This window comes from Capra hircus, chromosome 2 (assembly GCF_001704415.2).
Source record: "Capra hircus breed San Clemente chromosome 2, ASM170441v1, whole genome shotgun sequence".
In the NCBI taxonomy this organism is placed as follows: domain Eukaryota; kingdom Metazoa; phylum Chordata; class Mammalia; order Artiodactyla; family Bovidae; genus Capra; species Capra hircus.
In genome coordinates, this window is record NC_030809.1 from 91,488,563 (window position 1) to 91,504,307 (window position 15,745).

The 15,745-nt window shown below is 38.7% G+C and overlaps 1 protein-coding gene across 6 annotated transcripts in view; it reads left to right on the forward strand.

Moving 5' to 3' along the window:
* The window catches only part of RIF1 (replication timing regulatory factor 1), a 60,999-nt gene continuing 45,729 nt past the window's right edge, over nt 476–15,745 (forward strand). For 4 of the 6 annotated variants that reach the window (XR_001919544.1, XM_005676151.3, XM_018062838.1 and 1 more), the window contains exons 1-9: nt 580–1,115; nt 2,074–2,152; nt 5,428–5,524; nt 6,981–7,108; nt 7,196–7,290; nt 8,303–8,492; nt 10,257–10,349; nt 12,459–12,597; nt 14,543–14,694. Coding sequence is in view for 5 of the 6 variants with exons in the window: in XM_005676151.3 (XP_005676208.2) it covers nt 1,012–1,115; nt 2,074–2,152; nt 5,428–5,524; nt 6,981–7,108; nt 7,196–7,290; nt 8,303–8,492; nt 10,257–10,349; nt 12,459–12,597; nt 14,543–14,694 (1,077 nt within the window). In the remaining variant the exon portion in view is untranslated. Of the gene's footprint in view, nt 552–579; nt 1,116–2,073; nt 2,153–5,427; nt 5,525–6,980; nt 7,109–7,195; nt 7,291–8,302; nt 8,493–10,256; nt 10,350–12,458; nt 12,598–14,542; nt 14,695–15,745 lie in introns of those variants that run through there. The other 2 variants (XM_018062815.1, XM_018062824.1) reach the window with 2 other exon arrangements.

The window sequence follows — 15,745 nt, forward strand, 5'->3', positions numbered from 1 at the left end:
GAGAGCCTCTGGCCTCTTCAACGTTTTCTCACTTGGCTTTCACCTGAAGTCGGTACTATTATCATCCATATTGTACACAGGAGGAAGTTGAGGCATAAAAAAGTTGATTAACTTGCCAAGGTAACGCGGAACTAGGGTTGGAATCTAGACGAATCTAAACGCTGCTCGTAAATATCACAGTACAGTTATCTCCTGTTGTTAAATGATTTGTTGCTAATACTTCAACAAATACTGGACTTGCAGTTTGAAGATCCACTAAATTTAGTCTGGTGAACTTGGCGATCCGCTTACATTTTCAATTTCAAGTCTCTAGAAGGTAAAATTTAGGCCCAACCTCCCTCTCCATCCCGCAAGGTGACCTGAGGGGTAGGGAGGGACAACAGGCGGGGAAGGGAGGCGATCGATGATTTGGGCACTCCGCCCCCTGTTGGATTGGCTCGAGCCTCTCCCGCTAGGCCTGTTTTACTCCCGCGCGCTCCGGGGCCCGCCCCCGCCGCCATCTTGGTCGAGGACGGAGCGGGCCGCACGCGGGAGTAAACAGCCCGAACCGGGTAAGTGGAGCTGTGGCCACGTCCGGGTGCTGCAGGGCAGCGGCGGAGACGACGCAGGCCTATCCTCGAACGTCGGGGTGAATGCTGGGGTTTCAGTGCTAGGCTGCGGGGAACCTTCAGCCTGGTCAATCTCCGCCCCCTCGCGGCGAGACGCCTCGTTCCCCGGGCTTCTCCCGCCCCCCGCTGGTCTCCTCCCCCTGTTGAAAGCTGCCCGGGAAAGTGGTGGCGGGAGCGGGTCGGGACCGGAGCGCAGCGTGGCCCTGGGTGCGTGTTGCGGCGCTCAGGGGAAGGTTAGGCCTTTGGGTTTGTGCGCCAGAGGCCCCGGTGTGGACGCGGTGGGGCTGTGAGCCCGCGGCGGGAGCGCGGGTCTGGGACCCGGACTAACGCCGGGCCGCCCGGGTCGGTTTCCAGCGGTCACCGAATTGTCTGCTCTTCCGGTCCGGGCCTCAGGGTGGCCGACATGACGGCCGCGGATCAGAGCCCCCTGGCACCGCTGTTGGAGACTTTGGAAGACCCTTCCGCCTCCCTTGGAGAGCAGACCGACGCTTACCTGACCCTGACCAGGTGAGGCCTGTTGGGGGTGGGGCACCCTGGGGGGTCGTGGGGGGAAGACAGTCTGGGTGCTGCACGCCGAACGAGTTTGTGTAGTCAAGAAGCCTGGGAGCTGGCGGGGGGACGCCGGGGTCGCTGGTGAGGCGAGGTGGGGTGGGGGGTGCGTGCTGGGTGACATTCCGGGGTGCAGGTGCTGCAGCCCTTCAACGGTGTCTGTTTGGAATGAGGAAGCCTGCACGTGTGTCTTGTAAGAGGAGGATTAAGAAAAGTTTGATTGGGAGGGATTTGGCCAGAGAAGTGGTTTTTCAGTGTAAGCCACCTGTATTTCCGGACAGTGGGGAAACCCGGAATTGGTGTTTTAATATAGAGCAATAACTCGAGTTTTATTTAACCGCAAGTGCTTCACACTATTTTCTCCCCTGCAGACTATTTTTCCGAGTTATCTGTCGGTTGTTTGGAAATCGATACAAAACGATAAATGTTTAGTAAGTTTTAGTAAATTTGTAACTAGCGATAGGTTTCCTTGTTTCTTCTTCACCTAGTGAAGCTGTCAAAACGTGTACTGTGTGGATGCCCAAGTTATTCTGAGGTTTATTCACGTTTAGTTGTTGTTTAGTCGCTAAGTTGTGTCGAACTCTTTGCGACCCCATGGACTGTAGCCCACTCTATCCATGGGATTTTCCAGTCAGGAATACCGGAGTGTGTTGTCATTTCCTTCTCCAGGGGATCTTCCCGAGCCAGGGATCGAACCCACGTCTCCTGCATTGGCAGGCAGATTCTTTACTGCTGAGCCATCAGGGAAGCTTCACTTATTTCAGATGTGTATCGTATTAAATATTCCTAAGTATCTTAAGTACTGGATCAATTTGCCAATGTTCTAACATGATGTTTAAAAAGATTGTGCAGGTATTTCATAGTTCATTTTTGTATCTGCCAATTGCATAAACTTAATGTTCTTTCTGCTTTTAAGTCGTATGACTGGAGAAGATGGAAAAGAAATCATTACAGAAATTGAGAAAAAACTTCCTCAGCTATTTAAAGTTTTAAAGGTACATATCTTTGTTGTAAATAGTAAATAGTTTTTTTTACTTTGGGGGGGTAAGATTTTGCTAACTAACTCAAAAAACTTTGACTCTAACATAAAATAACAGCAGGGTTATTATAGTACTATTGGAGGACTTGCAATGTATCAAGTGATGTCTAATTTTCTTGTTTTCTCTTACTTAATCCTCCCTGTCCAGCTGAGGCTCCTCTTTAATCCGCACTTTGCAGAAGAAATTAGTTCAACGTGTGTAAATTTAGTTGCGGTGACCACTTGAGTCCAAAACTTTCACTCTTAATATAACAGTGCTTCTAAATGGTTCTGTAGTTTTGTCTTTGATCTACTGTGTTGGTAACATTCATTGTTTTATCTTCACTCAGCCATATTTCTGCTATTCTTACTTGGTTAAAAAACAGTTATTATGCTTATCTTGTTTGCTTGTTTATAGGGAGGTTGTGTAGTTTAGCATCAAACTGAGGACATTTTTGTCCTCGTTTGAGTATACTGTGGCTTTGTGGCTTTCCTAAACACCTAACTTAATTTCCTTGTTTTTGGAATGAACAGGTTGAACTAAATCTCCAAAGTCCCTTTGAGTTCTTATTTTTATAACCCTGTTTTTGTGCTTCTATGTGGAAGTACTCTAAAGATGTTTATTGCACACTTAAACATTGTTTTTGGCTAAATATTGAGGCACTGGGGATACTGCCTTGCCTAACCTTAAATATTCTTATAGCTTTCAGTTCTTTTTGTTCATATAAGCAGGAACTTTACTGTGTAATAGTTCAAGACTTATCAGTAAGTAAGCAATGTTAACGGTATTATCCCATTTTTCTTTGTCATTTTCACATTTCAGTACTGTTTGATGTGATGACGACATGTATCATCTTTTTGGTATTTGAGAGTATGTAGGATTGGGAAGTCATTTACGTGCAATTTGAATCAGGTTGCATTGTTTGTAAATAGAGTTGGTAACTAAAATGCCTGATGAATAATTACTTAGAAGCCTGTGGGTGGTTAATGATAGGATGATCAAAAGTTGATCACACATATGCTAGCTGCTATTTAGGAGATACAGTATTAGCTCTCATAGTCTTCAGTGTGTAAGACTTCATCTATTTGTGATTATCTGAACTGATTGCCTTAATCTCCCATGTATCTCAGGGTTTAGTATTTTGGATGTTTGGTTTGATTAATTATAAAATGGGTGCTCCAAGGAAGTGTCTGTTCTTATATATGACTGCTAACATTTACCATTCTTCCTGGTCAAGCATAGCAAACAGTTGAGGATTTCTTGGATATCTGATTTTAGAAGCAATGGGGAGACTTAACAGGGTCACATAGAGTCGGACACGACTGAAGCGACTTAGCAGTAGCAGCAGCAGAGATACATTAGTTTGGAATAGGAAATGGTACCAAGAAAGATGCAAGGCTACAAGTAAATGTAGGGTTAGGAACAAATGGCAAGACTATGACAGGTTTGAGGTTTTATAGCTTTTACATGCAGAATATGGGGTTGGGCTTTGAATTCCAAATGGTCATGGATTCAGAGTCTTCTCTCTGAAGTATTGAGATGACGTTTAAAGCCTGTTGCACTTTAGCTACTTAGTGAACGTTACTTCTAACTCCTTCCCTCTCTGTTAGAGGTGGTGTTCCACTCTATAGCTGAATGTCAGGTTTTGCCTTGGAATCCTTGCTTACTTTATGTAAGTTTTGCACCTACTTTTACTTCCTATCTAGTGTCTTCACCATCTTCCATTTGTTGCCCCCCCCCCCTTTTTTTTTTTGCTTTCAGGTGTGGAGAGATGTTCTTTTTTTTTTTTTTTTAAGGAAAATTTTTAGCTGATCTCCACATAGTTTCCCTCTTTCTTTGTCAAGCTGTATCCATGGTCTCTTAATCAATTCAGTTCAGTCCAGTCCCTCAGTCGTGTCCGACTCTGCAACCCCATGAATCGCAGCATGCCCGGTCTCACTGTTCATCACCAACTCCCGGAGTTCACTCAGACTCACATCCATCGAGTCAGTGATCGAGTCAGTGATGCCATCCAGCCATCTCATCCTCTGTCGTCCCCTTCTCCTCCTGCCTCCAATCCCTCCCAGCATCAGAGTCTTTTCCAATGAGTCAGCTCTTTGCAGCAGGTGGCCAAAGTATTGGAGTTTCAGCTTTAGCATCATAACTTCAAAGGACATCCAGGGCTGATCTCCTTTAGAATGGACTGGTTGGATCTCCTTGCAGTCCAAGGGACTCTCAAGAGTCTTCTCCAACACCACAGTTCAAAAGCATCAATTCTTCGGCGCTCAGCCTTCCTCACAGTCCAACTCTCACATCCATACATGACCACAGGAAAAACCATAGCCTTGACTAGTCGGACCTTAGTCGGCAAAGTAATGTCTCTGCTTTTGAATATGCTATCTAGGTTGGTCATAACTTTTCCAAGGAGTAAGCGTCTTTTAATTTCACGGCTGCAGTCGCCATCTGCAGTGATTTGGGAGCCCCCAAAAATAAAGTCTGACACTGTTTCTACTATTTCCCCATCTATTTCCCATGAAGTGATGGGACCAGATGCTATGATCTTAGTTTTTCTGAATGTTGAGCTTTAAGCCAACTTTTTCGCTCTCCTCTTTCACTTTCATCAAGAGGCTTTTTAGTTCCTCTTCACTTTCTGCCATAAGGGTGGTGTCATCTGCATATCTGTGGTTGTTGATATTTCTCCCGGCAGTCTTGATTCCAGCTTGTCTTTCTTCCAGCCCAGCGTTTCTCATCATGTACTCTGCACATAAGTTAAATAAGCAGGGTGACAATATACAGCCTTGATGTCCTCCTTTTCCTATTTGGAACCAGTCTGTTGTTCCATGTCCAGTTCTAACTGTTGTTCCTGACCTTTATATAGGTTTCTCAAGAGGCAGGTCAGGTGGTCTGGTATTCCCATCTCTTGAAGAATTTTCCACAGTCTATTGTGATCCACACAGTCAAAGGCATTGGCATAGTCAGTAAAGCAGGAATAGATGTTTTTCTGGAACTCTCTTGGTGTTTCTATGATCCAGCGGATGTTGGCAATTTGATCCTCTGGTTCCTCTGCCTTTTCTAAAACCAGCTTGAACATCTGGAAGTTCACAGTTCATGTATTGCTGAAGCCTGGCTTCTTAATCTTATTCCCTTTTAATCTATTCAAGGATTTGCTGATTTTTGCCTTTAAAATATAATTTTGTTTTTAATCAACTTTTCCATCTAAAAGTTCATTTGCAGTTGTACTTATTTGTAAAAATGTGGTTTCGTTTTTGTAGGCTCACATTGCCAGTCAAAACTCAGAGCTCAGTAGTGCTGCTCTACAGGCCTTGGGGTTTTGCTTATATAATCCCAAAATTGCCTCTGGATTATCAGGTAAGTTTGTTGTGATGGAATGTTTTTAGAGTTTATAGTTTGATATTGTGAAAAGTACTGTTACTTCTCAATTTCACAACCTGTAATTTAGGGTTTGCTTTTGAGAATGAGTCTGTAGATTATATCATTGTAGTAAAGTTTCTTAGACATAGCTCTAGCTTTGATAACTATAAAATTTGTTCTAGAAGAAAATACAGTAAGCCTATTTTAAAATGTTGAGAAAACCATCTTTTATAATAAACCTACCTGCTTTGGAAGTTTATAATTAGATGGAATTAATTTTGGGAGATTGGATGGTTCATTTATTTTATACAAGCATGTGTTAAGGAATTTGCTATTAGAAAAGTTCTTTTACGTAGTGGTAAATTAGATAATTTAGAGCTAAAAGTGTTAATGAAAGCACAGTATCTGATGCTCTTTTGAGTTTTCTAGTATCCTTGACCCTCTGCATCCTTGGATGCAGAACTCATGGATATGGAGATCTCAGTACTACACCATTTCATGTAAGGGACTTGAGCATCTCCTGGTGTTTTGTATTCCTGAGGGGAAGTCCTAGAACCAATCCCCCATGGATATCTGGGGAGGATTGTAATCCTAATTGTTGCTCTATAAGTAGCTTCTCATAGGTATGGGGATGACCTTTAGAGATGGATAATTAGGAATAGGGAATAAAGATAACAGAGAGTTGTTACCATCTTTTTTTCTGAGGGAAAAGTTTTCACTTATTTAATATACAGAAATGTTAGCAATCTGAAGTAGGAGTTGTTCATTTTATAGCAGAGATACAGGATTTATAACATCTTGCCAAAAATTGACTCATACGTTCAAACCTAATCAGTCAGTTTAGTCGCTCAGTCGTGTCCGACTCTTCACCATCCCATGGACTGCAGCATGCCAGGCTTCCCTGTTCATCACCAACTCTCAGAGCTTGCTCAAACTCGTGTCCATCAAGTGGGTGATGCCATCCAGCCATCTCATCCTCTGTCATCCCCTTCTCCTGCCTTCAGTCTTTCACAGCATCAGGGTCTCTTCAAATGAGTCAGTTCTTCACATCAGGTGGGCGAAGGGTTGGAGTTTCAGCTTCAGCATCAGTCCTTCCAATGAACATTCAGGACTGATTTCCTTTAGAATTGACTGGTTTGATCTCTTTGCAGACCAAGGGACTCTTAAGAGTCTTCCCCAACACCACAGTTTGAAAGCATCAAATCTAATAATAAGATCGTAAAAAAATATTTTAGTTGAAAAATTATTGATTTCAAGTCTACCATCTGTTTTCGCTGAGTATACCTTCTCTCTGACCAGAATTTTGTGTTTTGGGGAAAAGTTTGATTATTAGCATAAGTTTTCTGGTCCTTTTCTCTGGATATGCATTTAATTTTAATGACAATTTATATCTATTAGGGATTTTAAAGGATATAAAAGATTCTGCATAATTGTTTTTCTGCTTGTTTTTCAGAGATAAATATTCAAGAACTGCTTTCAAAACTGAATGATATTGTTAAAAGTTCAGATAAAAATGTTCGTACTAGGGCACTTTGGGTGATATCCAAGCAGACGTTTCCCACTGAAGTTGTTGGCAAAGTAGTGAGTATAGTTTTTGTATATGTCGTCTTAACTACATGCCAGTTAAAAAATACAGGCTTACTCGGTTTATTTGTTTCTGTCTTTCAGGTATCTAGTATAATTGACTCATTAGAAATAGTATTTAATAGAGGAGAGATGCATTCTGCTGTTGTGGATTATGAAGCATTAAATGTCATTATAAGGTATGAGTTTGGATACTATGTAAATTAGAATAGTTTCAGTAATTTAGAATTGAAGGAGTAATCTTTTGGGACTTGAAATTGAGTTAGACATATGAAAGAAGGAAATATCTTCTTCTAGACTAAAATTCTCAATAGGAAGAGGAAAGTAGATGTGCATTAAGTTACTAGGTTTCTTTATTTTTACTGAAATACTCTTAAAAATATCTCTGTTAAAGCTTTTGCAAAAGTTTAAAAAATAGAGACTTCTAAGTTGGCTATAGCAGGTAATTTGAAAGTGAAAGTGTTAGTCACTGAGTCGTGTCTGACTCTTTGTGACCATATGGACTGTCCATCCATTGGATTCTCCAGGCAAGAATATTGGAGTGGGTTGCCAACCTCCTCGCCAGGAGATCTTCCTGACCTGGGGATGGAACCTGGGTCTCCTGCATTGCAGGCAGATTCTTTACCATCTAAGCCACCAGGGAACCCGGTAGCAGGTATTTAGGAAAGCATGAAAACAATTTCTAACAGCGGATGAGGGGAACAGGAAAATCTTTTATCTTCTTCCTACCCATCCTTGCTTTTCACAGTGGATATGCTGACAACACAAACTACTGATGTGCTTTGTCTTAACTTGTTTTTCATTCTTTAGTTGAAACTGTTCTTTAGTTGTTGAGCTATATGCTTTAACTAGTATTCTGATGCCCTGATTGATGTTCACAGTATATCATGGTTCTCTAGCTGGTCTCTCCTGTAAGAATATAATTTGTGTAAAAATAATTATTAAAGTTTTTTAATCTGAAGAAAGATGATATGTTTTCATTATTTGAAAAATTTATTAAAATAGGGAAGTCTACAAATTGTTATGTTAGATCTATTTTTTGGTGTGTGTATTGTAGATAATACTCTAAAATAAATGGACCATATTGTGCATATTTCTGTGTACTGTTTACTTTCCTGGTAGTTTAGACAAAAAGGTAGTTTAGAAATAAAACTACTTAAACTAATTTAGTCATTGATTTCTCTATTACAGACTAATTGAGCAAGCCCCAGTTCAAATGGGAGAAGAGTCAATTAGGTGGGCAAAATTGGTCATACCTTTACTGGTTCATTCAGCCCAAAAAGTACATTTGCGGGGAGCCACTGCTCTAGAGATGGGAATGCCTTTGTTGCTTCAGAAACAACAAGAAATAGCATCTATCACAGAGCAGCTTATGACTACCGTAAGTAATACTTTTTTGGATATTGCACTGTGAGGTTTTGCACCAAGCATAGGACTCATATTGATGTAATTGCGCTATGATCTAGGAAGTTCCTCTTTGAATTAAATTTAAGAATTGCTTGAATTAATGTCACCCACTTCTAATTACGGTAAGGAAAGGAGCTGTCTATTCAGTGTTAACTGCAATCCAGGCATTTTATTTCATCCCCAAAGGATGAAGAAATTGCATTTTTGGAAAAGGGAGAGCATTATCTGATTCATCGCTTTCTGGATTGTTACAGCATAATCCCAGGAGCTACAGATTTAAGGCATAAAAGTGCATGTAGTGTGTACAATTTCCTAAAGTTGTTATTTGCCCAAATTTTCAGGTTTTTCAGCCTTTCTTGTAACATTTATTGGGTACCTGTTATATACTGGACATTGGTTTAGGTACTGTGTATATAGCAGTGAAGAAAAGAAGTTTGTTTTGGAGCTTATTTTCTAGTGGGAGCAATAATAAAATATGTAGTACATTTAGGAAAGAGATTATGGGAAACAGTGGGGATTGGATGAAAGTGCTTTCCTAGAGGAAAGGTGATGTGGTCAGGGAAGGAAAAAGAATAGGTGATTTGAAGGTGTAATAGGAGTTAGTTAATTGAATGATAAGGAGTAAACTTATTCAAGTTAGGAGGAACCATGGAAGCAAAAGGCCTTGTTCTGATGTGCTGGGTTGTGTTCATTAAACACTGGGCAGTATGATAAAGTGAATGAGGGTGAGAGGGTAGAAGGTGATGTCAGAAACAGGGCCAGCCCACATAGGAGCTTGTAGACCATTGTAAGCACTTGGCTTCTGTTGTTTTATTGCTTGGTTTTAAAGCATCTGGATTACATCGAAAACCATATTTGAAGGTTTTGAGTCTATGAGTGATACATGTACAAACTTGGCTTTTAAGGGGATCCCTCTGCCTATGTTGAAAAAATTTCTAGGCAGGGGTTGCATAGGAGCAGGGAACCTAGCTGGGAGGTAGTACAGTAATCCAGGCAGAGGGGCAGATGCCACATTCTAAAACCTGGAGTTTTGTTTGTTTCGTTTTTTAAAATTCAGGATTCCTCATGGTAATGCCTGAGCTGAAAGTTACTCCAATGTGTTTGTGAGATTTTTAACTGATAAATTTATTGATTTTTTAAGAGCTAATATAGACAGTCCTTGAACAGCTCCAGTTTAACCCATGTATAATTTATAATTGACCCTCTGTATTTGTGGTTCCTCTGCGCCTTTGGATTCAACCAACCACGGACTGTAGTACTGTGGTATTTACTGCTGAAAAATACCCAAGTGTAAGTGAATCACACAGTTAACAAACTTTATTCAAGCATCCATCGTATAAAATTCTTAATAATAAATGTGAACTTAAATTTTATCAGATGTATTACCCATGAAGCTATTAATGTATTTTTTAAGTTAGTAGAGAAATCAAAACATTATCATTTGAACTCTGATGATACGCATGCTGAAGTTTTTAGAGCAAAGTATATTGGTGGGGGAAAAGAAAGCTATATTAATGGATGGAAGAATGGCCTGATAGGTGATAAGACAAGCATAGTAAAATGTTAGTGGTCTTTATACTTGGACATTTACTATAAACTGCCAGCATTGCTATATGTATGAAACTTCCTGATAAAATTTTGGAAAAAGTTACTTGGCTGAGACAATCAATTTAATACTGCATTCTTTTCAGGAGTCTTTTGGTAAATATTTTCGCTTTTTTTTTTTTTTTTTTTCCAGAAATTACTTTCAGAACTCCAGAAACTGTTTATGAGTAAAAATGAGACTTACGTGTTAAAATTATGGCCTTTATTTGTCAAACTTCTTGGGAAGGTAAGTTCACTGTTAAGGTTTTTATACACACCGGACCTTTTATTTTCTTAACTTTCCATAGTATAGTTGATCCTCATTATTCATGCGTGCCATATATATCAAAATTGACCTACTTATTAAAATTTATTTGTAAACCCAGTGTCAGTATGTGCTCTGCTTTTGCAGTCAATTGTAGACATGTAGAGTGGCAACAAATTTGAGTCTTACATGGAAGCATGCATGTTCCAGTCTGAGGATGAGCCAGGGTTATTTCTGCTTTTTTGCTTTAATTATTAATGTCCTTTAGACAGATATCCATTTCATGATACATTTGGGGCCACATTTTTCATGTTTTGCACTTTTTCTTGGAGATTTCAGTTTTAAATGGCCCCCAAGTGTAGTGCTGAAGTGCTGTCTGGTTGCTAAGCAGAGGAAGTCTGTTGTGTGCCTTAGGAGAAAAAGCGTGAGTTATAGCGCTGTCTGCTGTGAGCTCAATGTTAGTGAATCAAACTGTGCATATTAAATAAGTTGTCTTTAAACCAAACATACATGAGGCAAGATTGTGTGTCAGATGGTTGATGAAAATGTGATCAGAGGCTTATAGGAACCTAATCCTGCATTTTCCTTAGAAGCCATGGCACAGAATTTGCTAATACAGTATCAAGGCAACTTGATAGAACGTAACTATGAATAATGAGAATTGACTGTATATTCTTTCTTTAAGCCTTGTTTTGAGGGGGGAAGTTGCGATTTTTTTTTTATTGTGAGAAGCATAATATTTATCATAACCATCCTAAGGTATACAGTTTAGTGATATTAAAAGCATTTACAGTTGTGTAAACATCACCACTGTCTATACCCAGAACTTTTTTGCCATCCCCAACAAAAACTGTACATGTTAAATAAGCAGTGGCTCCCTCTGCCCCCCTTCCTGCAGCCCCTCATAACCTCTATTCTGTTTTCTCTCTGAATTTATTTGCTAATTCATAAGTTTTGATCTTGGTTCCATTTTGAGTTTATTTTTGTATGTAGAATAAGATGAGGATCCAGCTTCATTTTCTTGCAGGTGAATACTCCAAGCACCATTTGTTAAAAAGACTGTTCTTATTGAGTGGTCTTGGTAATCTTGGTAATTCTTGCTGGTAATCAGTTAACAGTATTTGTGAGAGTGTTTTTGAAATCCCTATTCCATTGGTCTATTATGTTTCTCCTTAAACCATTACCATAGCTTTATTTTTGGTGGCTGCATCATGTGGCATGAGAGATCTTAATTCCCCAATCAGGGGTCAAACTCATGACCACTGGTTTGGAAGCATGGTGTCCTAAACACTGGACCGCCAGGGAAGTCCTCACTACCATACGGTATAATTACTGTAGTGTTGTAGTAGGTTTGGAAGTCAAGGGAGTTAGTCTTCCAACTTCATAATTTTTTTTTTCCAAAGTTGTTTTGGCTAAATGGGATTCTTAAATAATGAATTTTTGAGGGTAAGCTTTTATTTCTCAGTTGGAAAAGGCCTTTGGAATTTTGATAGAAATTGCATTGGACTTGTAGATTACTTTGGATAATATTGCTATTACAATGATATTAAATCTTCCTGTTCATGAACACGGAATGGTTTTCCATTTATTTAGGTCTTTTCGAATTTCAACAGTACTTTATAGCCTTTAGTTTAAGTCTTTCATCTCTGATTAAACGTATTTCTAAGTATTCTTTTAGGTGCTGTTATAAATGGAATTGCTTTCCTAATTTGCTTTTTAGACTGTTCATTGCTTTTGTGTAGAAACAACTGATTTTTGTGTGTTGGTCTAGTACTCTGTACAGAGAGCCTGGCAAGCTGCAGTCGTAAAAGAATCAAACGAGACTTAGCGACCTAACAACAGCTTGTACCCTGCAACATTGCTGAAAGTATTTTATTAGCTCTAGTGGCTTTCTTAACAGTTTTTGTGAATTTCTAAGCCAGTTTTTTTTTTTATATTCTGTTCAGATTATATGTGGAATATAATCACTTGTGACTGTTAATGTTCTATCCTGTGTATTTTTTATTGGAATACATTAGACAAATGAATGTTAATAGTGCCTATAATTGTTTCAGGCAAGTAAAAAACTTCCTAATGATTTTTCCTTTTTAGACCTTGCATCGAAGTGGGAGTTTCATTAATTCTCTATTACAGCTGGAAGAACTGGGATTTCGTAGTGGAGCACCCATGATTAAAAAAATAGCTTTTATTGCTTGGAAGAGTTTAATAGATAATTTTGCTTTAAATCCAGGTAAGTAATATTTTAAGACTGATTTTTGTTATGAGTTTTACTTAAGCAAGATGAAAAAGCTTTTATGATCTCTTTTTTTTTACTTAATACTGAATATTTATCTATCATAGAGTATTTTAGGGGAATAAATTTGTAGCTAACAATAGGATTTGTAAAGGCCAGGCATTATTGAAAATCATAGGTATAAAATTTACACTATTTCAAAAACTGAACAAAGTGACATGCCATTTGTGGTTTTCTTAGTACATTCCAGCACTTACTTGAGCACTTATGTGCTTCTCAGTTATCATAATAGACTTCAGATGGTAAGTATTAACACTTCCAGAGCGATTAAGTATTATCAAAAGTCACAAAACGAGTAGACTATAGCAAACAGTTGTGATTGCTGTGGAATACAGGTATCAGTGACAGAGGAATTTTTTTTCAGGACCTTTAAGAATAGCACCTAATAGTGGGTTAACATTAATATATAGGAGTGATTCCTTTTGATGTTTCTTACCCTTATCTTTTTATTGTCCACTGGAAGTGTTTAATATATGTATGAGAAAGTATTTTTCCCATAAGTGAGAAGTATGAGTCTGCCTATGTAACTGTAGTTAATCTTGGATATAATTGATAGTTTATAAGATATGCTAAGTAATGTTGATTTCATCCTGTTTTCCCTTGCAAAGGCCTTTAATAATTCTTGCTCCCTTTGAAAATGTGCATTATTTGCATTAACTACAACTACTTTTATTGAAAATATTGGCAGGCATATATTTTAATTGGAAATGTCACCTTTGTTGATAAGCTTTCAGTGTGAGGTATTGTATTGTTGAGGATTAACTCTACTGAAATTATAGATCTTTGAGTTAAAGAATAAAATGGCAGTGACTTAAAGAAGATCAATAAAATGCTATCTGATTTGAAATAGGTCAAGATCTAGAGAGTCTGACTGATACTGTGTATTTATGAACTCATTAAGGAATCAGATGCTTGTCTTTCTCTTGTCATTGTCAATATGCCTTTGTTGCAGCCTATAGGAAGGAGGGAAGGCAGAAGGGGCAAAAATGAACTTCTTCCCGGAGAGTCAACAATCTATAAACAGCGTTTCAGAAATTCCACATACACTTCTGCTTAAATCTCACTGGGAGAGTGGCTAAATGGGAGACTAGTTAAAGTAGTTCAAAAGTAGACACCTAATTCTAAATAAATGTGAATATTTAGATTTCCTAAGTCTCATGGCACCAACAGTTAAAATGTTTGACAAAAGAAATAACTAGTAGATTTTTTGAGATTTCCCTAGTGGTCTAGGGGTTAAGACTTTGCCTTGCAGTGCAGGAGATGCAGGTTTGATCCCTGGCGGGGAGCTAAGATGCCACATGCCTCGTGGCCAAAAAACAAACCCAAACATAGAAGCAGTGCTGTAAAAAAAAAAAAATTTTTTCAATAAAAACTGAAAAAACTAATACAAATTTTAAATGACAGCCTTTTATGAGGTTAAAAAATATGCTCTATTTTGTGATCTGTAAAATGGGGATAATGAGAATACTCAAGCAGTTAGTTACTGAACATTTTAGCCTTTAGGCTGGGCAGTTTGTTGTGAAGAACTGCCCTGTGTGTCAGTGGAAGTTGAGCAGCATTCCTAGATGCAGTCCACTAGATACCAGTAGCTCTCTCTATCCCTAGCTCCCAGTTGGAACAACAGAAATACTGCAGACATTGCTGAATGGTGGGGAAATCAGCCCTGGCGGAGGGTATCTAATAAATATTATTATTTTTTAATAAGTCTTATTAAGTATTGTGACCTAACTGTACTAGAGTTTGTCAGCATGAAAATTTTGGGGCAAATAGGAATAGCTACTGATTAAAAAATTTTTTAATTCTCTTGATTATATGCTGTCATTCTTAAAGTTTAATCTTTAGTTCTTCAGTGTTTTTACTCGGGTGCTTATTTTCTTTTAAGAAATACTATGTAGTGCAAAAAGACTGAAGTTGTTGATGCAGCCTTTGAGTTCTATCCACGTGAGAACAGAAACTCTAGCGCTGACAAAACTAGAAGTCTGGTGGTATTTGTTGATGAGACTAGGACCTCATCTTCCTGCTAATTTTGAACAGGTAACATTACAAGTGTTGATTATGATACTTGATGTGTATTTTTTTAATAGTATGTTCTTAAAATCCTATCAGTCTTAACTTTCAGTGCTTAGCAGACCAGCGGACCATGTTACATATAAAAAATGTTTTTCACCCTGACACAGAACTTGAGGTCATTTTCCTTAAAGGATATTCGCCAGTTGTCTGAAATGGACCTCTACAACCTTTATAATCAGTAGACACTCATATGTCTGTTCTTATTCTAGAGGCGTTATGAAAGATTTTTTTAAAGGAATTGCATATGACTTGGAATATAATTGAGAGTAGAGTCAGCATTACTGAAATAGGAATCATGTGCTACACTGGGTAGATGATACAAAGTTGGAGTAATTCTAATTTTTAAATCTCTTTCTAGGTTATGTAGTGATAACCAATCATTTAATACCCTTGCAGCTTTTCATTGTTACACATGAATTTATTCCTTGATATCCTTGCTGGCATTTAAACTTGTTATTTTGTCTAAGTAAAAAAGGGTAGCTCTAATAACTACTCTTATTTATTTTTAATTTATATTTTAATAATTTTATTTTTATGCTGGATTTTTGTTGCTTTGCATGGGCTTTCTCTAGTTGCAACAAGCAAGGCTCCTCTTTGGTGTGTGGACTTTGCATTGCAGAGGCCTCTCATTGCAGAACACAGGCTCTAGACGAGTGGACTTCAGTAGTTGCAGCTCACGGGCTCTAGAGCCACAGGCTCAGTAATCGTGGTACATGGGCTCAGTTACTCCACAGCATGTGGAATCTTCCCGGACCAAGGATTGAACCCATGTCCCCTTCTTTGGGGACAGATTCTTATCTGCTCTGCCACCAGGGAAGTCCTTTATTTTTTATTAAAGTGTAGTTGATTTACATGTATTAGTTTCTGATGTACAGCAAAGTGATTTAGTTACATATTTTCATATTTTCCCTTATTACAGGATACTGAATATATTTCCCTATGCTCTACAGTAGGACCATGTAGTTTAGCCATCCTGTATTTAACAGTTTGCCTCTGCCAACCAAGTTCCCTGTCC